At 41.2% G+C, this 26,265-nt stretch overlaps 1 protein-coding gene across 2 annotated transcripts; it reads left to right on the forward strand.

Moving 5' to 3' along the window:
* Window positions 1-3,179: 3,179 nt before the first annotated feature.
* On the forward strand, window positions 3,180-20,513 carry LOC147427894 (uncharacterized). 2 transcript variants are annotated; one of them, XR_015186006.1, is made up of 2 exons: window positions 3,180-3,403; window positions 4,633-8,704. XR_015186006.1 is itself a non-coding variant. In XM_086497059.1 (2 exons), exons 1-2 carry the CDS (start codon window positions 3,287-3,289, stop codon window positions 19,997-19,999), a joined length of 444 nt encoding a protein of 147 aa, XP_086353185.1. In that variant the 5' UTR covers window positions 3,180-3,286; the 3' UTR covers window positions 20,000-20,513. The 2 variants fall into 2 exon arrangements, 1 of the variants encoding a protein (XP_086353185.1); XM_086497059.1 differs by lacking the exon at window positions 4,633-8,704 and adding an exon at window positions 19,673-20,513.
* Window positions 20,514-26,265: the final 5,752 nt, after the last annotated feature.

Genomic DNA, 26,265 nt, shown 5'->3' on the forward strand with positions numbered 1-26,265 from the left:
GCAGCGCCAAGCACAAATCATTTGGGGGCAACAAAAAAGCACATAATAAAAGCAAATTGATGCAAACAAATTGATCAAGAGGCAAATAAAAGAGCGCATAATGCAAATAGTGAGCACTTCAAACAATCTATGTGTGTGTGCATTTCGAACAATGTGTGTGTCTCTCTTTGTGCATGTGCACATTGCAAACATAGGGAGCGGGGGGGTGTGAAAAAACCAACCTCTATCCCTCTCTACACTCCGTCTCATTCCCTGTCTTTCTCTCTGTATCACTCTCTCTACATTCTCTCTCTCTCTCTCTCTCTCTCTCTCTCTCTCTCTCTCTCTACACTCTGTTTCTTTCGCTATCCCTCTCTACGTTCTCTTTCTCTAATCCTTTGTCTCTCTCTATCCCTCTCTACACTAGTCTCTCTCTTTTCCTATCTTTCTCTCTCTATGTTCTCTCTCTAAACCTTTATCTCTCTACACTCTCTCTCCTTCTCTCTCTATTCCTCTCTGTATATTTTCTCTCTATCTATCTCTTTATCTCTCTCTACATTTTCTCTCTCTTCTCTAGTTTTTTTTTAATTTATTTAAGTGGTTAAAATTTTTAAAATATTGGTCTAAAAATCACTTTATAGTCTTTTTTATTTTTTTTTAAACTAAACTTACTTATTATCACTCAATCACTTATTTAAAACTTAAACCTACTATAATCATATATTTTTCCTCTCTCCCTTTTCATCTCCCTCTCTCATACATTAATTCATTAATTCGTCAAACATTCTTTCCTCCCTCTCAAACACACTAATCAATCACTCTCTCTCTCTCTCTCTCTCTCTCTCTCTCTCTCATTTTCTCTATGTCTTTCACTCAAAGGCAACACCAAGCACAAATCGATCAGGGCAACAAAAGAGTAAATAATACAAGCAAATCGATGCAAAAAATTTGACCAAGGGGAAAATAAAAGAGCGCATAATGCAAACAGTGAGCACTTCAAACAATATGTGTGTTGCTATTTTTAGACTTATACTTATAAACAAAAGAACATAACAATTCAAAAAACAAGTGGCTTTAGACAAAAAACAATGATCACCACAAAAACAACTCAATCTTTTATTCTGTTTTGTACATCATAGTGAGAATGAGATATCATTCTAGTGTTTTGTATATAAGATAATCAAGAACACTTTAATTCTGAAGTGAAAGAGGCCATGTTCGACAGTGATGCACAGTAGCTTAGCCAACAAGGTCCTAAGTAAAGATAAAGTACTTACATGAATCCATATAAATAACACAACAGATTCGTTAGCCTTGAATACAGGTGTGAACGAACCTATCAATTGTTATACATGTCCTCCTTAAGTTAATTTAACACTAGAATGGTAACAGGACAAAAATCTCCACTCTTGTTTATATGCAATCAACCGTAAGAAATGGTTGTTTTGGGTGAAATGCACGGGTCCGTCAGCTTTGGAGGCTTGTTGTGACCAAGAGATGAGGAATTTTACAAGTTTCGCATTTTTGCCATATGTAGTATTCCTTGAACTATAAGCTCATGAAAGGATTTTTCAAAATGAGTAGATAGTTTTGGAATTTTTTCCAAAACCCTGAAAGGACGCTTTTATGTCGTGTTAGGTTACCAGACTAGTGTTAAAACCTTTAACTTATACCATCCATGTAGTGTTAAATAGAGCAAGTATCCATTCTTATAACAGTAAGCCACATATGAAAGTGACATGTGTGTGTGTGTGTGTGTGTGTGTGTGTGTGTGAGAGAGAGAGAGGGAGGGAGAGGAGGGCGGGGGGAGGGGGGGGGTAAGGGGAAAGGAGATACCTGCAAATGCACTAGTGGGTGAAAACTAGAGCAAGATATGCCCAAAAACGCGGGCATACTTTGCTCTGTTTTTTTTAACCGGCCAGTTATTGTTGCGGGTATTACTACCTACATCATCACGTTTTGATATTGTGCGACTATGGGCCAAGCCAAAGGCGTGCATGGCCAAAGGATCGATAGTACAAGAGGCATTTGTTTACATTTCAGAGTATTTGGCATAAGTTGATCCCTCAATGCCTCGCATGTGGTCAGATGAGGAGGGTGTAAGGATGACTTCACACTTACTGGTCAAGTAGAAATATCCATGGTAATATTAACAATTGATAGGTTCGTTCACACCCGTATTCAAGCCTAACGAATCTATTGTGTTATTTATATGGATGCATGTGAGTACTCTATCTTTACTTAAGACCTTGTTCGCTAAGCTACTATGCATCACTCTCAAACATGTCCTACTTAAAACCTTTAACTTATACCATCCATGTAGTGTTAAATAGAGCAAGTACCCATTCTCATAACAGTTAGCCACACATAAAAGTGACATGTGTGTGTGTGTGTGTGTGTGTGTGTGTGTGTGTGTGAGAGAGAGAGAGAGGGGGGGGGGGGGGGGGGATAAGGGGAAAGGAGATACCTGCAAATGCACTGGTGGGTGAAAACTAGAGCAAGGTATGCCCAAAAAAGCGAGCATACCTTGCTCTGTTTTTTCTAAACCGCCAGTTATTGTTGCGGGTATTACTACCTACATCATCACGTTTTGATTTTGTGCAACTATGGGCGGAGCCAAAGGCATGCATGGCCAAAGGATAGATCGTACAAAAGGCATTTATTTACATTTTAGAGTATTTGGCACAAGTTGATCCCTCAATGCCTCGCATGTGGTCAGATGAGGAGGATGTAACGATGACTTCACACTTACTGGTCAAGTAGAAATATCCACAGTAATATTTTAAATGCAAAAAAAAAGTCCCCCCACCTCCCTGTCTCTTCTTTGGCCATCCCATTTTGGACTCTCTCTCTCTCTCTCTCTCTCTCTCTCTCTCTTCAAACCGCGATAAAAGCTCTCGGTAAACATTTTCAAAGTTTCATATAGTGAATATACTATATTGTTTTTGATTCTCACAACACCACATCAATGCTAAACCATCCATCCAAACGAGATACATACCAGCACTAGGTGTCTAGGTGTTGAGAGAGTTTCCATTGACAGGACACTAGGAGAGAGAGAGAGAGAGGGGGGGAGAAGATAATTTGCATGTTGTGGCTGGTGAGCAACCCACACAGCATGCTATATGCATTGCCAGCAATGTATGCTTGCAATTTGGCCTAATATGCCTTCCCTTTATATATATCTGTACTACAATACTAAGTCGCCTTGGCCAGCGCAGCTAGTCTCACCCTGTAGCAGAGCGCTCTCTCTCCCTCTCTCTCTCACACACATGTGGAGGATGAGCGGGCAACTACGCCCAGTAAAATGAGCGTAAACCATCGATACTCATGTACTGGTAGTGAGCTCAAGCGGGTCAAGTATTTTCCCTGCCTCCATCGCGGCGGAGAGTGGACGGAGAGACACATTGCAAGAAATTATCAAGTGAGTGTGTGTGTGTGTGTGTGTGTGTGTGTGTGAGTGAGAGAGAGAGAGAGAGAGAGAGAGAGATTTTACCTCGCCGCACATGAATTTTGCGACAATGTCCAGCAGCCGGTATTGGGCGTGATTGCGTGCACATCACCTCAGGTGCAATGCACATACACTCTCCGTTCAACTCTGCCGCTCTCTCTCCCGATAGGAGCTCTCGGATAACATGACAACCAATGCTGAGGCTCGGATGTCTAGTAGCATGCCATTCAGGTATAAGGAGTGTAATGTAGAGGCTTGCCTATCAATTCTGCAGGGGTGTCCCAAAGTATGTGGTAGCCACTGACATTGGTTTTATGCATTATTTGCACATACAACCGATGTCACTTGCTATATTCTCATCCTTGCCTATCGACTCCCTCCGGGATTGCCAAGCAAGCCTCTACATACGATACATTCCCGTGCTAAAAGACTATATGGAGGTCACTCACAATTTTATTACCTTGTGATTGGAGTTAGCGTGAATGGCATGTTGTTGGACATCCCGGCCTCGGCGTTGAACTAGCGACCTCTCCACTACAAGCCATGTGCACTAACCATTACGCCCGCATGCGTTCGTTGAAATATAGGGGATTCGAGTATCTCATATTGTAAATGTGGACCGATTAGTAATTCGGGGTAAATTTGCATTCGGGCAGACTAGTAAATTCGGGGTGATTGTCAAATCTGACGGTCCACGATTGGCACGCCCCGCGTTTTCCTCCTTCACCATTGATCCCATTTGACCAACCGTGTGATATAGTGATGGGGCAGCACCTCTCAGCAACAATGGTCTCTTCAATCCTCGACGTCGGGTCGACAAGGCATACACGATTATGAAGGGGCCTTTGTGGCGGCTTTGTAATGGTCATTGAAATGTCACTTTTGCTCCTAATAGCTACCTGCTTAGCTCAAATTACGATTTTTGTATCGTCAAAGACCAATATTCTTGATTAATTTTTTTAAGTCGATTTCTCAGTAAGCTCAACTTGGGTGATGAGTCATTTTCTCAAGTCATGTAAAGGCTTCTCAAGTCTAAAATTTCTCAAAGTAGAGAATCGTGATACTTGTGCACTATGCGTGTGCGTGTGCGTGTGTGTGTGTGTGTGTGTGTGTGTGTGTGTGTGTGTGTGAGAGAGAGAGAGAGAGAGAGAGAGAGAGAAGGGGGGCATATGAACTAACCTATATCTCCATGCTCTTTCCAGCATTAATCCCCCAGAAAGCGCTTTTTCCGCTCGTGTCTCTACTTCTAGTAGTTGGTCAACTGGTCAGGGTTTCGCTTCTCAACCTAAGTATTGTGGGTTCAAATCCCCCATTGGGTCCCCGCTAGAGGGACACCTTGTGCCCACATGGTGTTCACATTGCTAGGGATATTGCCCTTGAAAACTCGAGTGTATCCTCCTCCTAGGGTGGTGCATCAATTAGGTGGCCATGGTGATGCATACACATGGCTCTTGCCCGTGGTACGTAGCCATTGTCCGACGATGTTTCATGGCTAATATTTGGAAGGGATAAGCACCTCCCCTTGTTTTGTGATGTCGTATTAGCACCACATTTAACAATTTGGGTATCATGGATTTCCACAATGGTTTTGAATGACAAAGATCTCTCTCTCTCTCTCTCTCTCTCTCTCTCTCTCTCTCTCTCTCACACACACACACACACACACATCCATCCTGAGTTCTAGACTCATCGGATAGATCTTTGTGGTCACTTAGGATTGTGTGCAAGCCATTAAAACTACCCCCCCCCCCCTTCAATCCTATCAACACTAGCCCTTATATGCTTGAGCCTATCTCCTTGTCGGCAATACAAATCATTATACCAATTCGGCTTAGGTGACACTTTCTTTGATGTCAAATGGGGTAGTTGGGGCAATGGAGAAGATGCTAATTGACTATGCACACTATGCTCACTGCAAGTTCGAGAGTTTGAGTACCACACACTGCTAGAGTGCTCAACTTTTACTCACATCCGAACTTGCTTTTCTCACATTTTCAACCACCATGACTTAGATCTACACGCTTTCCTCCCCGAGTCACAATGTGGGCTCTCCATTGCGACTCTCATCACCAAAATCCTTGAGCATCGAGTATCACTTGTGAGTCCCATAGAGAGTTCATCACATACATATCTTTGGTCCCATAGGTCATATTTTGACATCCAAGGACGATAATAAAATCTATCTATATATGTGTCATCCTCTCACACACTCAGTATTTCTTATGTTCACTTTGCTAATGTTAATATCCAACCCCAATACAAGTATAAACATGTTGTTGGCTGGGTATATAGAATCTAAGCCCATTACAAGTCGCAATTTTTATTTCATGCTCACTTCTCATGACGGTGTCTAGCTGCAATAACAATGTTTAATATGTTTTTCATGGGTGTCTGCCCCCATTACAAGGCACATTATTGTTCAAATGGCGGGTGCCTAGATTCAAATATGATAACATGCATCCGAGACTATATATGGATGAGGATGCTACCTATAAATGGCTACAATGAGCTCTTCCATAGGAGGGAACAAATTGTACTAATATGCTTTTGTGTATACATATAGACTTAAGTGGTGCCTTTTTTGGAACCAACTCCACATAAATACTAGACATCCTTTATGTGAAAGAGAAGGAGAAGAGGACAACCATTAGACCTAAGAGACCTACATGAGGAAAAGAGGAGGATCTTCTTGGAAGAATCCCTTGAGACCTCAAAGATCTCCTTGAAATCCTAAAAAGAAATGAATTCTTCCAAACATGTCTACATTCCCTATGGTGGGTGATATCCTTTTTTTTTTGCCAAACTCACAATTGTGAGTGAATATATCAAAATTGAGAAAGATACAAAGAGACCCAAAGCCCATACCGTGCCTTAAGGCTTACAACCAGAACATACATTGCCTCAAAGCGAGGCCATACAAAAAAGATTTACCAAGACAAGTCCTTAAATCCTCTCAACTAGCCATGATGGCTTGGGTAGCCTTCGGCCAACCCTCTGAGCTTTGCCTTTTTCCTATCACAAGAATCAACTCGCTTGCACAATCGTAGAGAAATTGGCTATAGAGATGTCTACGTGAGATTTAGGGTCTCTCACTTCCTAGAGGAAAAAAACTGCTTGCTAAGTTGTTTGCAGACAACTCTTTGCTCTCTCTTCAAGCCAACTCAAAAATGCTACGAAGAACCCTCAAGATTGTTCTGCTTCCGGCCCAATGTGCAATATTGAGAAATCAAGATTGATTTCTTTCTCAGAAAGCGACTCGTTCGATTCCATGGAATGATTAGGGAAAGTTATATGTAAGGGAACTGTGTCCAAGCAACTTGGCACTCCTCGTGGGGTGGGTATTACAAGCAAACAATTGACTGGTTCTTGGCCAAAATAAACAACAAAATGAAAAGGTGGAAGTTTGCGCTCCTCCCCTTCCATAGCAGAATCACTGTGATTAATGATTTTATGATCCCATGCATTTCATTCGTATCATCATTGCTAAAACTGATCAAATGCAATTGGAAAGATTTTTTGAAGCCTATCAAACGGTCTTGTGGAAAAGAAACACAAAAACCTCAACCCCTTGCCAATGGGGGAAATGCGAATGGGTAGCAAGACCAAAGAATCAAGGTGGAATTGGGATTATTGATCTCATTAACAGATCAAAAGGAGGAATGGGCTATTATGGCCTGAGATATGGTTAATGAAGCAAATCTTGCCTCAAAAGGGGGCACTTGGAAGAATGCACATTGTAGGACAAGAGTTTGGTGCCCTTTTGGACACTCTTGAAGCTTCGAGGCTACACAAGGGAGCTAGCACAAAACTGCAACATAGCAGCTTCAACCCTGGAATGGGGGGGAGAATTTCAAATACTTCAAGGATTCATCTCTCAATTGGTCCCCCTGGCTCTCCAAACTAGGGAAGGGTTCCTTGGACCCCTTATGGAGGGATGTTGCACGCTTGGTAAACAACAAAAAAGGAATCTTTTTAACTCTCTCATGTTTGGGATGATAGAAGCTCTGGCTGGAAAGATGTGGAGCTCGTAGTGATGCAACATAACTTGGGTATGTACGAAAGACTTCTTATCGGTAGATTCTTGGAAGTGCTTGCAAGCTCACTTCCACCTGTCAATGGATCCGAAACTGATTGGAGAGCCTGGCATTGGCCGAAGGATAGAGTGTTCTCACTGCACAAGACCCATAGTCTATAATGTGTTGATATACAAATAGGATTGGTTCAACCCACTCACTAGAATCTAGAAGAAAAACTCCTCATAAGAGCGCTGGCAAAAGAGTATTAAGGACATTTGGGAGACTAAATGTCTGAAATACATAAAGGTATTCACTTGGAAGGAGCTCTCGGAGCCTTGCCTACTGGTATTAAGCTGCACGCTAGAGGGATTAGCTCTAACACCTTATCTGGTTGTAGGTCAGCCTTTAAAGACCCCTTTCATCTATTCATCAACTGCCCTACTTCACCAGGGCTGGCCGCTAAGGTTTGGAAATGGGTACGGAGAACTTGGAAGAACATCTTCTTACTGATGACCTGATGTTGGGAGGACATGGATTCCAAAGTTAGGCCATTTGGTGTGCATCCAAATTATTAGGTTTTGCTACTTGAACCAGGTCCAGAAGTTTATGAACCTTCGGTTATTTGAGGCCAAACTGATTGTAGCTCGTTTTGACAATATTGTGCGCATGAGCACTGAGCTCATATATGGTGTTAGAGCAAGAAGAGGGTTAGTATTAGAGCAAGAAGAGAGTTAGCAGGTAAGGATTAAGATTGGATTCATGCCCTAAGCTACTTAGAACACACAAGAGGTTACGTTAGTCACCACTAGTTTTGTATCCTCTTTGTTTCTGTACAACCCTCTTTTGGATTACATGCCCTCTAAGGCACATGTGTGCTTGAGGGCATTTGTATACTTTTTGAGTTAATATAAATTCTCCAACTCATAATTGTGAGTATGGCAAAAAAAAAAAAAAAAAAAAAGTGTCATTAAAGTTGAGGATGCAAGCATTGCTAAGCCTATCCCCCTTAATGCATGCCTAGGAGAAAATATGGTGTCTTTTGATACAAATGATTTGTGAATGTTTCTTTCACCATGAAATCTCTAATGGCTCATGTGAACAACGATGCTATTGAACATATTAAATTTTATTCCAATCGCATAAATCCCGTGCAGTTGAAGAAAACGTTCGTGAGTGCTACCAAGGTCACTTGGTAGCACTCAAACCCATGACCTAGGTCATGGTGGTCGAGTGCTCAACCAACCAACCAACCAACCAAGCTAGCTAGCTCATGTGAATAGCAACACTATTGCACACCTTAGTTTTATTTTATTGTTTTTTTTTTTTTTGGAGGGGGGGGGGGGGGGGGGTGGTCTTAGTGCTAAAGACCAGAGGGCCCAAGCTGTGGGATCGACCGCGTGCAAAGCCAGGCACAAAATTCTAAAATCACGTACACCATCAAATGTTGTTTAAGTTTATAGTTTTTGGTTGAGTTTAATTTTTTATGTTTGTGTTTGCCATATAAGGGTATGTTTTGCCTCGGATTCCATCAAAACCTATGCACCCGCATACCTAGAGCATTTGCCTCTCAAACGGGTAGGTTGTGGATTCAATTCACCTGACGGGTGTTGACCGTGTCTTTTTTTTCATCCATCCATTCAGGCTTGTGAACTTTTGACATCCCAATCTCAAGATGAATCTATATAGTATATTAAAAAGACAAAGATGGAGCTCCATTATGGTTGCTTCCCCTCCCTTACTGGTGTCTCATTGTGCCAACATGGCTCTCTCTCTCTCTCTCTCTCTCTCTCTCTCTCTCTCTCTCTCTCTCTCTCTCTCTCTCTCTCTCTCTCTCTCTCTCTCTCTCTCTCTCTCTCTCTCTGCTTGACCTGCGGGGTCACTATGGATGGTCCTGCTTACTCTCATCTCAACGAGTTGCCAACGTGGATGTGAAGTGTGCAAGCGAGAGCGTGTGTGAGTGTGTGCAGCAATGGAGAAGAGAGGAGAAGGGGAGACCTTGTGTTTGCAGGGGCTAAAACTCACTCTCTACATGTGAGCCCTCTTTTTTTTATTGTACATAATGAATAAGTATAGTGGGCGGGCACCTGGCCTAACCGGCCACATGGGGCTTTACCCCAACAACCTCCCTCGTAAAGGCCAATGTGGCCGTGAAAGAGAAAAGAAAACCGTACAAAACCTGTACAAGGCCATCACAAGGATGACCTCATCCAATGCCCACTGGCTCACTAAATCTGTGTGCACCCAGCTCTAATCGTAGAGAAAGTATAGAGGGATCGACACCATACTCTTCAACAAAGTCGCACACATCCTGCAGGTATCTCACCATACTCTACAAAGTACCCCTATGCTCAAGGCAAACGTCAGTCACTACACGACTAACTGCTCCCACTGCAAATGCACCTATTCCAAATGCAATCTCGGGTCTCGAGATCAGTATCTCGTACATGAGACTCCCAAATGCTGATGCAATCCTAGCAATATCTGCCAATTTGACCATCTCAGTCAAATCTGTCTCAGAACTCCACTCATAGAAATCACCCTAACACCCGAACTCCGATCCATGGAATCCATCGTTGTGTACATCGCATGTCACATGCGCACCAAGAGCATCTGTCTATCTTGAACCCTGTGTGGCAAGAGTAATGCCTATCTCCAACTCACGCACATCAGCCTCTGGCCTAAGCATATCCATGAATGACTGAATCATGGCTGAATCCTTAGCACTCAAGCCATCCATATTTGTCCTCGTATCCACAAATGACATGCCTTGCTGGACAACTGTCTACACAACTGGCTCAACATGCTCACAAACTGGAGCATCATGCAACCTATCCGCAAAGGAGACATGCCTTGTCTCTCTGCATGTCTGCGTCCTCACAAAGACTGTGCCATCTCGCACATGACGTACTCGCATCGCATGAATCGTGCCAACACTAGCACCTCTCGCTATGACTAGATGTCCATGATGCAATCTGAAACTATGCTCATCTAGTACTACCTAGCATCCGCTGTCTCGTAACTGACTCACAGAGATCAAGCTTTGCATCAAACCTGGCACATGGCGTACATCTCACAACACGTATGATGCACCACTCGGCAACAATAATCTGACATCTCCTGCACCAACTATGTCATGCACTGAACCATCAGCTAGACACACATGTCCAAGCATACCACTAGCATATGTGCTAAACCACTCACGACTCGGCGTGACATGAAATCTAGCATTCACATCTAGTATCCAATGCGAAGGTAATGTGTCGTCAAAAACCGACATAAGAAAGTCAAGAGTAAACATGGACGCAAAGGTCACATCTCCGTCATGCGTAGCCACATACGCTACATTTTCTCCCACATCATCTAAAGTGATAGCATCCCTCTTATGTTGTTTCCTACGCTGTCTCATCCACCAAAAACAACACCTATGTACATATCCTGTATGACCACAATGCCAACACACAACATCTCTATGTATGCAAGATCGTCCTTTAACTATAGGCATCTCTCTAGACTCATTTGTGCCAAAAACATTGCACAATCTTTGCCATAACTCTCTAGTTGTGCATGCATCCAGACCAATGTGATAGATAAACTCACCAAGGTGTAGCCTGATCGTCGAATGTGCAAGCTCATCCAAGTCTCCCACTCATCATTAGTCATAGACTCCGGCATAGCATCCATGCCTTGTAGTGGCAACACTTGGCCCAACTGAGTCAATGCATCATGCATACCTTCTTTCCAATGCTCAAAGTTTGAACCATCAAACTTTGTATGGAAAAGCATAAACCCTGACAATGATGTATATGGAAATCCATAGTGATAACATATGACAAGACCAAGCACAAATCGATCAACTGAAAATAGCCAAAGCCTGGCTAACTCATAACACCAAGTGTTGTCAAAATACAACATAAGTTGTCATAAGCTGTATAAGAGAAGTGTCAACAAATATGGCGATCAATGTAACGAAACCAAGTGAGCAAAACCGCTCAAATGATGCGAAAAAACCCACTCTAATCCAAGAGCACTATGTGGTAATCAATGAAACTATCATCAATAATCTCCCTCTTGAAGAGATTACCACATGTATGTCAAATGACATAATCTAGTGAGAAAACACTCTCACAATGCGATGCCAAAACACTATGGCAAATCAACCACTGAGTTCCAAATGCAATCAAAACACCATTGCAATCCATGTACATAAACAAATAAACTCGCAAGAAAAATCCAGCAGAGTTTTGGCAGTATTTGGCTATCTAACCATAATAACCATACATGCCTTAAACATGATAAAAACCATGAGCAAATCATGTGCAAAATCGGCACTCAAGCATACATGAGCTGGCCCAAAGTCTCAACTCTTTAAGCTTGGAAAACAATCCTGTAATCCGAAACACAAAGTGCATCAACTGCACTCTACAAGCGAGGCATATACTAGCATAAACTTGGACACAAACCAACCCAAAAATGTCACAAATTGATTCTCAAAACAGTTAAAAATCAGCCCACATATACCATTCTAAGGTGAAGAATACCATCCGCCGAAAAGCACACATCATGTGCATCCACATGGCAATATAAACGAGCATCAAGCATGTAGCAAATGAGCATCCAAATCAGCTGAAAATTCAGCTCACAATCATGCCGGAAATGCTTGCAAAACTCTTTGCAAATTTGTGCACCACATTTTTTGAAATCTGCTCAATCGCATAAGTCAATGTACATAACCTCTGATGAAGCCACTCTTGAGTCCTAAGAGTCCACAAGAATGCATACATCCACAAAGCGTTCTCAACGTATGCGCATAAATCTCAACCCACGCTCTCTTCACTGAGAGAAAAACATCAATGCGCAAAATCTCAACCCAGGCTCTCTTCACTGAGAGAAAAACATCAATGCGCAAAACCAGAGAATGACAAAGCTCAATCCGAGCTCTCTGAATGTAGCAAATCACCACAATAGGCATACATAATCTTCAACTTTCCGAATACCCTCCAGCCTGTCATCCCATATCTTCCAAACCGCTCAGAATTTGCAGAAACTTCCTTCTGCAAAGTTGTAGACCACACGAAAACGGGTGGGAAGTGCTGATATGGACCTAAAATATGTTGTTTTTACAGGTCAAAATAGATCTGTAAAAATCTGCACCTGTGTACCCTAGACTTGAATTAGTCTGAGTGAAGTATCTCAAAACTAGTGAAGATTTTGAGATTTTTTTTTTTTGCAAAGTTGAAGAGGACAAAAAACCGGTCATGAATAGCGAGAATCGGCTTAAATGAAGACATTTTGGTAGGCCAAAACAGATCTGCAAAAACGTTCTACAGATTTTGCTGCTTCTTTACTTGCTTCCCCGCTGATCTCCAATGGTGCTCCCAATCCCTGAGCTCTGATACCAGTGGAAGTGTGCGAGCACGAGCAGGAGCGTGTGTGAGTGTGTGCAGCAATGGAGAAGAGAGGAGAAGAGGAGACCTTGTGTCTGCAGGGGCTAGAACTCACTCTATACATGTGAGCCCCCTTATTCTATTATGTACATAATGAATAAGTATAGTGGGCGGGCACCTCGCCTGACCGGCCACATGGGGCTTTACCCCAAGAGGATGTGCATGTTATATTGGACTGTCAGTAAGCATGTTTGTTGTCTATGATCTTCCAATGGATAGCAACTTGCTTGCGCTCAAAATGTGAGCATCAATGCACCTCACTCTTTGCCTGGCTTGAATAGCGATCAACACATACTTGTAAAAGAGCGGGTGTATCCATTGAGATGTAGGTACCTGGCCCTTTTCTACCACCTCCAGTGCCTACAACCAAACTTTGGTGCACTAATCATGGCTATGAGTTGTAGCCACCTCCCGAGCCCACAACCCAACCTTAACCACTAATCATGGCTTATACGAGCTACAAGCTCAGACCTCACATCATATCTCCTAAAACTCTTCATCTGCTGGAATATCATGGATGGGAGTGATCTACACTAAGTATAATCATGTCTATGGACATTTTCTACACATTTCTACCATCAACCTTGCATGCTCTGGCTTGGTAGGATCTCTATCTCGCATCTCGGCTACCTCACCTACCTCTCCACTCTCAATCTCTCCTCAAACCTCCTCAATGAGCTTTTTTGTTGTGCCTCACTCCAAGTCCTCGATCTCTCTCAGGGGGTGCACTATGTAATCATGTTAATGTATAACGTGAGTTTGATTAAATGGGTTTTTAAAATGCAAATTTTAGGTTATTTAACCAAGATACGTTAAAATAAGGTGTTTGTATATTCAATTTTGGAAAAATCCCTGAAATAAGGGGTCACATTAGGGCCAAAAGCAGCTAGAAAAGGGTTGTTTGTTAATCTAAGGATTAAGGAATAGTACAATATTAATTTGACACTTACACAAAAGTATGGAACTCTTGTCTTCTCTATCTTGGGTTTTGATGGTCGTATTTTGGTGGAGAGTGGCTAAATGTCTTGGTCACAAGGTTGACCTACAATGAAGTCACCCGTGCCATCTATATGGAGTTGTTCACCTGCATTTTGGTCCTCTATAATAGAAAGGATGTCGGTATGCAAAAAGAGCCATGTCAATGTATCGTGGTTTTCTATTGGTATTTGAGCTGCTTCAATCAATTGAGTTTTGTGGTATGGTGAATCTAACTTACCCTGGCTATAATCCAATGCTCTATTCATTAGGGATATAGATACTCTTTCCATTTTTTGATATTTTTGAATTTGAGCCTCATCCAATTTCATAACAAATATAAGTTTCCTTTCACAATCTACTTGTTGCATTTTATAGTATCTTACCATAGTAGATTGAACTTTTTTTATACTCATCCAGATGTTATTCAAAACATTATACTCTAAAGAAGATTTTTTTCTTCTGTTTTTCATATGGCATCGTTCCCTCTATATGATAGTACTCTCCAAAATGTTCGGGTATTTTTTCATTTAGCAAAGTCCTTACTTTCCCAACATTGTGAGGCCTAGGAAATCCAAAAGCTTTAATCTTGTAATACTTAAGGACCTAAAACCAGGTTTTAGAGATGGCCCTATAACCCCTTCTTCTCACCCCCATTGTGACAAACTTCTTGTATTTGAAAAGGTTGGGCCAATAAATCGATAACTTTCAATAAATTTTGAAATACTAATTTCTTTTGGATTTGATTTTTGAAAGTTTTAAAAGTTTCAAAATGTCACGTTGTTCATTACCTCATTCAAGAATCTCACCCTTTGTTGAACATTGGGTATATCAAATCCTAAAAAGCTGGTCACATGTTCTCCAGTAATCTTTAACCTTTTTTTCTTTGTTGAACATTGGGTATATCAAATCCTAAAAGGCTGGTCACATGTTCTCCAGTAATCTTTAACCTTTTTTTCTTTGTTCGGAACCTTCTTTTAAGTTTACTACATCTCTCATTCATTTACACGTGCTGTTAATCCTATTGGAGTTTCTTTAAAAGTATGAAGCTGATGATTTCTTGTTTTAGAGACGGTATTTGGTTTTAAATTCTAAAATTCTTGTTGCATTCGAAGACAAAGCAGTTTGGAGATATTGAATGTACTGTGTATGAGTAATGTGTAACTAAGATAGCCTAGAACTATATCATAGTAGGCCCTCAATCCCATCTCCAACAAATCTCATCAAACCATGAGGTGTGTGAAAAGATGGATACCTTCCAGTGTTGGGATCCGGTGGATACAAGCTTTCATCTCTCCATAGATCAATGTGCTTCTTTCCCTCATTGCAAAGTTGTTGTGCTTCATTTGCATTTATAACTGGTCTTTGATAGACACTCCGCATAATAGCATATTCTTGGCTTAGCTTAATGTTTAAGTAAAATTTACGATTATGACTAATGGAAGATGTATTACTCATTGTTGTCAGCAATGAAGAGCACACAAAAATTATAATGGAGATAACATAGTAGCAGAGCTACTAGCATTAGAAAAGAAGAGAGAAATATCGTGAAAGGTCAGAGAGAAAAAATAGGGATTGAGTGATTCAAAAGTGGAAACAACTATTTGTTGAATAAGAACAAAGCTTGAGGTGAGCCGCAAAGGAATGGATTGAAAATGATATCTTTTTGAATATTTAGAGATATATACCTAGATACGCTTTACATTGCATAGATATTCTTTAAAAAACCAAAACGGCCAAATTTGGAGCCATTTTGATCATCAACGGCTCTACTAATTAGTAAGTTAACCAATTCCTTACATGACCCTTTTTGAGTCGTTTTTTGCCCTAATGATTTTATTCATTCAAAAATGTTAAAAGAGGGGTTTTTTTAATACCTTGCAAATGCACGTTATATAGAGGTATACTAAATGGTGAACCCCCTAAGCAATCTCTATAGCAATCAACTCACCGGTCCTAACAACCGTGGGTAGCATTAAGGTCTCTCAAACAACCATGAGTTGCAAGGTCAGTGACAAAGAAGATTCGTGCGCATGATTTGCATCCCAAGCTCAAAGAAGTGTGACAGAAATTGCAAAGCGAGGCTTCAACTCCAGTAGAGCATGCAATTCAGAGGAAGGAATCATGAGGTTGTCAGAGAAGACAGCCTTCAAGAAGCATTGATTGTGACATGAGTTCCAATTAAACAATCTACATGAGTTTTAATTAGATTACTAACTAATGAAACTATTGATTAGTTGCACCTTTCAATCAAAAAGAATCCAAGTGGCCACATTGGCCTTGGGTCTCAGCTCACGAGAAGGGTGTGCTCACGGTCAGAATTTCCAGTTCTCTTGCTCCAACCAATCCTACAATGGTGGCCATTCGCGCTTCTACGCCTACAACATCCACGTTTGCACATCTAGATACTTCTATATAATTATAATGCCTCATATAGTATAATGGAATAAATTATTTTGACCCCTAATAATGGCCCCTTCTATCTATGAAATTCAATACATTTTATCCTTTAAAGTCCTCTCTCTCTCTCTCTCTCTCTCTCTCTCTCTCTCTCTCTCTCTCTCTCTCTCTATGCAATGCTTTGAGCTTTTGCATGCTTGCTTGTGCGTGCTATGTAGTATACTACATATCCAAGTTCTAAGAACACCACAGCATCCAATGACAGAGATCCTAGTAGGATCGCCATGAGTTTGTGGTAATTGCATCATTACTTTTAACCTTCAAGAAGGTAATGTAATTCTCTCTAGAATCATTCTGGGATAGAGGGACTATGATTCTAAAACAAGGGTCAAATTAGCTATGGAGACAAAGGGTATTTTGTTCTTTAGTTGGACATACATAATACCACTTACGTTGAAGGACGCTTTTCAAATTTTGGACCACCTCTCTATTGGCATGTACTTGATGGCAAGGCCGCAAGGCTTTGCAAAGGAGGAGGGACCTCATGCATGAAAATCACAAAAAATATATGTATATCATTGGTACATAGCTATGGTTTTGACACATTTGGATCTTGGAAATAAGGAGATGTAGGAACAAATCCTACGAGAACGAGAAAATTTATTGGATGTTGCTTCTACCTGACATCTCACTACATGTGAAGAATAAGAGTCAATAGTGAAAGGGAGGAGAATCTTATGCAGTATGGAGTTGGAGTCAACAAAATATTATCAAATTCAATCATAATTCACTTGTGGAAACAAGGCTTTCACATGAAGTCAAGAGGGGACCACATGGAAGACTTTTGGAAGGGAAAAGACGAACACATATTTTTGTGGGATTTTTCTCTAGTTTTTTCATTTTCGAAAAGTTTTCAACAAAAACATAATAGGCGTTGAGCTAATCTTTCTGCCCCTATTCTTTTTTAAAAATTTTGAAGCTTTGGTTTGGGAGATATGGCCAAAATGGTGGAGCCTATTTGTCCATATGAAAAGAAGTCATGGTTATCCAACTCTAGACACATAATTTCTTATAGGTTTCTCTCCATTATTGCTAGACTTTCTCTTACTTTATCAAGATTCTCTTAAATATTATAAGGAAGCTCTTGGACTCAAGTGGTATGGGAAAAAAGGTTGCCATGATGAAGGCGATTAGGAGGAAATTGGTCAGTAATAAGCAGGGCACATGGAGCTCTCTCATTGGGGGAATATATCTAGCTGAGGTAACTTTGTAATTATCCCTATTGCTCGTAATCTCTCCCCAAAACACTCTCTTTTCCTATAAAAGGAGGCCTCCTCTTTCATAAACACACACATAGCCAAGCTCTAACACACGCACATCAAGTTCTAGCATTGACACTCTCACATGTAGATCCTTGTGTATGCACCTTTACGCATGAATAATTCTATTATGACATAGTAGCCACCATGGTTGTTTTTTCTTGTGTGTGTATGTGTATATGTTTCTTAATGGCTAAGAGGTTTGAGTTACCATGCACACATGAGTTTGTGAGATGTTGATTATGTGAAATTCCCCTTGTGAATGTTTGTATGGTGTTTATGAAGCCCATGTTAATGAAGCTCTGATGATCTCTTCCTCTCCCTCTCTCTCCTTCTCTCACACTTTTCCTTGTGTTATTTTCCAACCACTTACCATGCGTCCTAGCCGCATTCCAAGGTAGGTGGTGCCCCTTTTGTATACCTCCCATGATGAGGCCATCATGCATAGTTTTGGTGTAGAGGCTACCAGGTTTGTTTTGCATCTTTGCCTCTCATTTGGTGCCCCCACGGAGGAGAGCTTTGCAAAGACCTTCAGTTTACAAAGAGTAGTGATGCATGCCATCAATCATGGATGAGTGGCTACAAGAGTTTTCAAATTGAAAGATTAAAGAAGATGAGACTGTAGAAGCACTAAAGACCTTCATCAAAGTGCTATTGCCTGGTTGTAGTGTCATCAATACCCAAGAGAGGATGTGAAGAAAGAATGATAAGTGTTGTCAACTATATCAATCACAAAGTCCAAGAAACAAAGCCTAAAGCATTTGGTAGAAGCAAGTGGGCCTACGCTCTCTCAAGGCCTAGAGAGTTCAAGTGAAGTACGACAACCCAAGCATCACCACCGCATGCAAAATGGAAAGACGATTGAGGTAGACTCTTCTCACCCAATCTATTTTGAACCCAATATGGAGGATTATGTGGATTTCAAAAATAGGTAGAGGTCTGTGGTGAAGGTGTCACCTTGTCAACACTTAAGGTATGTAACTCTAGTGTTCAAAGCCTTTCCCTACACCCAGCATGGATAATCACAATAGGCCAAAAGTTTTTCCCTTTTTTTTCTTACAACACATGCATGTAAATGTGTACATTGATAGGAAGATATTCTACCATCAAAAGATTGTTTTTCTATTTGTATCAGAGATGCTATACATAATCCTTAGATCCCCATGTCCCATCATCTTACCCATTCTTGATTACTATTAACTCTTTTGATGTAAACATCTTTATTCTATAGCCTTGTGCTCTTCTTAGCTACTGCTCACGTTTTCCACCCACGTATAAACCTTTTTGAATCATTAAGTCATTCCAAAAAAAAAACAAAGTTTGTGATTGTCTACTCATTGATTTACCACCATGGCAAGTGTCGCTTTTACCACATTCAATGGAAAGAAGGGAGAAGACTTCACCACCAATTTTTTGGTTAACTTTGACATTGGTTGTGTGGTTTCCAACAAGAATGACAATGCTTCACGGCTACGAATATTTCCTCTACTGATGAAAGTAGAGGTCAAGTCTTGGTACACTGCTTTGCCCCAAGCTACCAAGGATGCATGGGACTTACTACGTGTTGCATTTGCAAAGAGGTTTGGTGAAGGCAATACCTCAGAATTGTTATGGTAGCTGCTAATAGAGTTAAAGTAGGGAGGTCTTCTAGAGTTACCGACTTACCAAATCTCACCACCAAGAGCAAGAACGCCACCACCATGGCCACCACAACAAGCACTACCTGTAAAAATCCTACAACGACATGTATAACCACAACCACCACCGCATACCCTCATTCCACCTTTACCACCACCACTAGCTTGAAACCAGGTAGTGAGTGTTATCAGTCTTGAAGGTAAGGGCAAGATGAAAGTGGAGAAACCCATAAAATAAGTGGCAAGAGGTGAGACCAAGGTAGAAGAGGTAGACATCATGGGATTTAATCACTCTAGACATGAAGAAGCTTCACAAAGGGAAGACGAGATGAAGACCAAAAGGGAGTCAATCAAGAGGAAGTCTAAGCCACGACTAAAAACTAGCATTTCACATCTCACAAGTGGTGAGCCTATAGAATCTTATGATCTTGTGAATGATGTTTCTATGCAGGGCTTGAGCATCCCTAAGGGGGAGAGCTACCTAGCTATCTTAAAAAGATCATGGCTCATGGCCATGAGAGAAAAGCAAGATTTGGACACAAATATTCTCAAGATACAAGGTACAAAGAGCAAGGACATTGTATACAACACGAAGACTCATAAGCAACAAGGGATGGAACTAGAAACTAATTCATATGAGCTCTTTAACAATTATTCTACAGTATCGAAGGAAGAATCTACAACAACGAATGATAGTGACAGCTCTCTTGAAATCACAGGTCTCATTCTCACTGATCACAACAAGGTGGATCCACCAGATATACATTGCAAGAACTGAACATGAAGTCTTTGGTACTACGCCAATCAAAGAAAGAAATTGTAGACCAAACTCAAATAATTATTACCAAGGAGTGGGATTTTGTAGCCCACCTACGTGGGGTGTAGGAGGGCCTCTTTATTTGCCATGAGCTTATGGAGGCGATTAACATTTTGACAAATAGGTATACGCCATGTGTGCAAGAATGGTGGGTGTGTAAGAAATTTTTAAGAGTTTCAAAGGATGCCCTTTCCCCCCCCAATAAAGAGGTGGACAGTTTTATAGTTTTCAGCCTTCCATAACACCCACATATGATCTCCAATTTGAGCAGAGAACATAGATCTATAATCTACACGTCGAGCTCTTTTCATAAATATGCTACATGATATGGTTTAACTGCTAGATTTTAAATTCCATTTTGGGGGGAAACTTTGAATTCAAATAAACTAGCCGTTTTTCATGTTTGAATTCAAAAGTTGTCCTTTGATTACTTTCTCAATAAAAAAGTTTTGACATCCTTAAACTGCCAAATAAAGAGGTCCTCCTAGACTCCGTTCTCTTCCTAATGTGGATATTCTTAAGCAAGTGGATGCAATGGCAATGTATTGGAGATCTAGGTTTGGCAACCTAGATGTAAAGATTGTGATTGATCGTACTCTATTTGATGCATTTAAGAAAAGCTTTAAAGAACCCTTAGAAAAGGAGTGCTCATAAGAGTCACAAAGAATGAATCCTAGCATGAGCAATATTGGAGTATGATCTTACATGCATTTAGTCAAGATAAATTGTTTTTTCAACTAGTGGATTGCAGCCTATATTTTGTAAAATGCTATGCACTTTGGTACAACATGTATCAAGCTTGTCTTTGAGCTGCAAGGTTGGTGGATTATTACCAATGTCAAGAAAGGAAATGGACCTTTTTGTTGACAGCACCCAAAAGGATAGTGACTCTTTTGCTCACTTGAGTAATAGTGGTAAGCTAGGTTCTGAAGAAAACTGGGACTTTCCACATTAACAAGGAAGCCGTAGATGGAGGACTCTTGGTACAATCTTGGAAATCATGATTCTAAGTATTGTCTTGGAAGGAGATAAAGTACTCATTTATCCTTTCACTTCTGGTGGTTACAAATCCTATCCTTTTTGGCATGAATCAAGAAGTCTTATTGTTAGGACATTGCAGGTGACAATCCTATTCTTTACATGGGATCTTGGAGGATATTGGCACAAAATTTTGGAATCCATAGGCTTCCCATTTACTCAAAAGCAGTTTGACTTGTTGATCTTTGATGCTCTAGCCACAGGGAGCCTTGTCTTTCGCTTTTTGAGAACATGTGAATATCCTCGAGACCTCAGTAATGGCCAAATGCAATGGCTAGTTCAAAAGGCAACTAGATATCAGCTCCTCTACTACTCAATCAACTCAATTATGGAACTAGAGGCATAAAGGTCTCTAGTTTCATAGGGAGGGCTAATGGGGGCCTCTTTTCAGATTTTGGACCACCTCTCTCTTGGTATGTACTTGATGGCAAGGCCTCAAGCCTTCGCAGAGGAGGAGGGACCTGATGCATGAAAATCACAAAAAATCTATGTATATTTTGTACATAGCTATGGTTTCGATACATTTGGATCTTGGAAATAAGGAGAGGTAGGAACAAACCCTATGAGTACAAAAAAATTCGTTGGATGCTGATTCTACATGATCGTCTCACTCTAGGTGAAGAATAAGAATCAATAGTGAAAGGGAGAAGAATCTTATGAATTATGGAGTTGGAGTCAACAAAATATTATCAAAGTCAATCATAATTCACTTATGGACACAAGGCTTGCACATGAAGTCAAGAGGGAACCACCTGGAAGACTTTTGGAAGGGAAAAGACGGACATATATATTTGTGGGATTTTTCTCTATTTTTGGGAGATATGGCCCAAAATGGTGAAGCCTATCTGTCCATACGGGAAGAAGTCATGGTTATGCAACTCTAGACGCAAAATTTTTTATAGTTTTCTCTCCACTATTGCTGGATTTTCTCTTATTTTATCAAGATTCTCTAAAATATTATAAAGAAGCTCTTGGACTCAAGCTATTGAAGGTGGCATGGAGACAAATCTCGTCATGATGAAGGCGATTAGGAGTAAATTGGTCAATAAGCAGGGCACATGGAGCTCTCTCATTTGGAAAATGCCTCTAACTGAGGTTACTTTGTGATTACCCCTCTTGCTCATAATCTCTTCCCTAATCACTCTCTTTTCCTATCAAAGGAGGCCTTCTCTTTCGTAAACACACACACAACCAAGCTCTAACACACAACAGCTAAGCTCTAACACACAAGCATGTTGTAGCACTCACACTCTCACATGTAGATCCTTGTGTATGCATCTTTATACACGAATAATTCTACTATGGCATAGTATTGGCCATGGTTGTTTGTTTTGGTGTGTGTATATGTATATGTTTCTTAATGGCTAAGAGGTTTGAGTTACCATGCACACATGAGTTTGTGAGATTTTGATTATGTGATATTCCCCTTGTTTATATTTGTATGGTGTTTATGAAGCCCATGTTAATGAAGCTCTAATGATCTCTTCCTCTCCCTCTCTCTCCTTCCCTCACAGTTTCCTTGTGTTATGTGCCTACCGCTTACCATGCGTCCTAGCCGCATTCCAAGCTAGGTGGTGTCCCTATTGTATACCTCCCATGATGAGGCCATTGTGCATAGTCTTGGTGTAGAGGCTATCGAGTCTATTTTGCATCTCCACCTCTCAAGGCCAATGAAATAGCAATGTGATAAGTTGATTTGGAAGAAAGCCCCATTGCAAGAGCAATTTGAGCGCCATTGGATTTGGTATTCAAATGCAACTATACTACCTTGTTGCAAAATATGTAAGGAGGTGTGGGTCCATACTCCTATCCTTTTTGCACACATAGAGCACTCTCTCTCTCTCTCTCTCTCTCTCTCTCTCTCTCTCTCTCTCTCTCTCTCTCTCTCTCTCTCTCTCTCTCTCTCTCTCTCTCTCTCTCTCTCTCTCTCTCTCTCTCTCTCTCTCTCTCTCTCTCTCTCTCTCTCTCTCGACTACTAGAGCCTTTTTGTACTGTTGTTTATCTCCAATCAAACATTGTGTAGCATGCACCACTGGCAGGCTGAAAGCCAACCAGTGGTGCATCATATGCTGACTCTTGGTATGCAAACAAAGGGTTCTTGTTTTTTTGGGGAGGTAGTCGGTGGAGAGAATGGAGAAGATGTTGTCAAGAGGGTTGAGCCACGTACGTGAACTGCATTAACAATGACAGGGGGGGGGGAGGGGGGGGGGGGGGTGAGAGGGATTCTGGTGGAAGGTGCTTCTACCTCTAGAGGCTTAGTCGTATATGGTATCATCTTCATGTGGACGCTAGCTATATCATTTCTACACTCTTCTATTGCATTGTCTGTTTCCATTATGGATCATGTACGAGACCTTCACCTTACTTCACCATGATGCAACAAAAAAAGCTCGACGAGACTGATTAAACGTGGGGTCATGCAACAAGCTTTCCATCAAAATCTCAAGAGTGCAACCTATCATTGATCATATCCAGATGGATATGCTCTATTTTGCAAGCAATGTTTTGGAAGAGGGATAGGAGTTTCAGTTTCTATGTGCTAGTGTGTGTGTTGAGAGATAGAGAGGGGCAACAAGATGCACTTTGGTGTTTTCAAATGTGAACCCACTCATAACATGCACTATTTTCTTAATGCAAAAATGCTCTTTCTTAGGGAGATGCTAAGCGTGAGGTGAGGGGCCTAATGTTGTAGAGAAGAGGCACGCCGGTGCCCTCCTCAAGCTCATGTAATGGTACACCATTGTGGATGATGCCTACAACAATCTACAATGGAGCGCAAGCCCATTGCAACTCAGCCAATACACCATTACTTATATCTTAATTGATGACATACTCCATGAAAAGTAGCCGCTTATTGTAGCTAGGGGGTCCAAATGGTGGGAGGAAATGAAACAGGCAATCTTACCCTCGCAAGGAGCATGTTTCAGATCCTACTTCTGCAAGTAGACCAAGCACATAAGGCGGCCTTTAGATAGATGCATACAAGTAGCAGCACTCTTCCAAGCCTAGAGGACTACATTGCAATACATACGGTAACATCCATTTTCCCACGAGCATAGCCATGTGACAGTTTGGCTTGGGCACGGAATTGGAGCAAGAGAAGCTTTCAAAACTATAGTTTAGAGAGGTACAAGAATTAATCCATCTACAACTTGTCCTACTAGATCAATGACATTGTCTTCTTCCCCAAGAAACTTGCTAATGGCGAACCTACTAAATTTGTTGTCTATGGTTCATATGTGCAACATCAATAGACAGTGAGAGGTTGGATCCACGAGTCCAAATTGTGTTTTTTTTGAAGAGGCAATCTCTAAAGCATCGTGATTCCCATGCTAATGCTCGTCAATCCCCATGCTATAAAGGCACCCTTGCAAAGCTAAAAGTATCTTAACCCCTATAGCAAGCCCCATAACCATGGCTCTTGCCATCTCTTGGCACCTTCTCGGCTCCTGTAACCTTTTTGGTTGTTGTATCTCCCATCTACACTACCAACTTTAAGAAATCCATCCCCATCTCCATAACTTGCTATTGCACATTTCCTTGAAATTTTCAAGAGGTAGCTCCATGTCTCCACCTTGGATGTTGGAGCTCTCTACTCATCACACATATCATCGGTCTTTGAGGCAGCAGCTCCTTGCTCACCATCCCATCTAAGACTATAGGCGACGAATCAACCATCCATAGTGATGTAAGGAGGGACCTTTAGTTTCTCTCTCTATACTATATAATATGGGGGAAGGGTGCTCCTTTCTATATATATTGTTAGTCAGTGGTTGTTGAAAGAAAACATTGTGTCTAGCACTACCTTGGATGACATGTATACCAAATCTGGTGCAATTCATAAAGCACAAAAAAGTTCTTGAGGAGCTTCCTTTTTGGGATGTTGTCATCTCTTGGAATGCATTGATTGTTTTTGGAATTAGGGTTGCAAAGAAATGCACACAGCTTGGAGAAGATGAAGGAAGCTCAAGGCACAAAATAGAGAGTGTGTTACTTAGTGTGTATTGGAAGATAGATAGCCCTAGAGTGATGGGCGTATATACAATGCTCGGGGGGAAAAACCTCCTAAAGAGGGAAAAAATGCCCCGGTGGTCTTAGTATGTTCACACACATCACTACCACATGTATATGGTAACAAATCCCCCTTGGAGTGATGCGGTGAACGAGAGCTGGCACATGAGTAAAGGGAAGTGCCATGCCCTGAGGACATGATCAGTCCACAAAGGGCAGTAAGCCCAAAGCTTTGCAGAAAGCTTCAAGCTTCTCACAAGACAATGCCTTTGTGAAAAGATCTGCAAGGTTGTCCTGTGTTGGCACATAAGCCAAGCTGATCTCTCCTATTGTGCGAGAATGAAAAACTGGGTTCCTCACAAGTGCAAGTGCACTCTAACTGTCAGTGTAGATAGTGTTGGCAGTGTCCTGTCCAACACCCAAATCAGCCATAAGGTGTCTGAGCCATACACACTCAATCGTAGCTGTGAAGACTGCCTTGTACTCAGCCTCACAACTCGAAGTGTCAACAGTAGGTTTCTTCTTGCTCAACCATGATATACATGAACTGCCAAGAATGAAACAAAACCACTTGTGGACACTCGCCTGTCAAAACAACCAGCCCAATCTGAGTCCGAAAAAGCATGTAAGTCTAGCGGCAATGATCCCCCCTTGGGATAAAACAAGTCAAGATGTAAAGTGCCAATAAGGCAGTGAAAAATCCTCTTGACAGCCTGCCAATGCTTAGACCCTGGGCTATGCATAAATCTGTTGACCTGTGAGACTGCAAACTAAATATCTGGCCTCATGTTGCATACATAAATGAGGCATCCAATGATAGTTTGGTAAAGAGTGACATTTGTAGGATCACCAGCCCCTCGATTTCAAAACTTGTTTCCATGGGAGTGGCAATAGGTTTGTAATCCTCAAGTCCAAACTTATATAGCAATGTCTCTGTGTAACTTTTCTGACACAAGGCAATACCACCATCACACTGCTTGGACCCCAAAGATCAAGATAACATAGCACCCTTCTATTGGCGATGATGATACTTACAAATAGTGGTCTTGATGGTTACAAACCTGGCTCTTGGCACTAGGGATGCATGATGGAATACGAGCGGCATATGGTGCATGGAAAAGTTGGAGTTAGTGGGAAGGTTAGTTGAGGGAAAACATCAAGACGATACAGCCACCGAT

Source organism: Adiantum capillus-veneris, chromosome 23 (genome assembly GCF_014529385.1).
Source record: "Adiantum capillus-veneris isolate H3 chromosome 23, ASM1452938v2, whole genome shotgun sequence".
Lineage (NCBI taxonomy): Eukaryota > Viridiplantae > Streptophyta > Polypodiopsida > Polypodiales > Pteridaceae > Adiantum > Adiantum capillus-veneris.

What these genes read in the sequence shown, in the direction of transcription:
- LOC147427894 (XM_086497059.1), top strand. Translation starts at nt 3,287, where the DNA reads ATGAGCGTAAACCATCGATACTCATGTACTGGTAGTGAGCTCAAGCGG. An exon ending in ACATTGCAAGAAATTATCAA is followed by an intron (nt 3,404 to 19,672) that starts GTGAGTGTGTGT and finishes GTTTCTATGCAG; the next exon opens with GGCTTGAGCATCCCTAAGGG.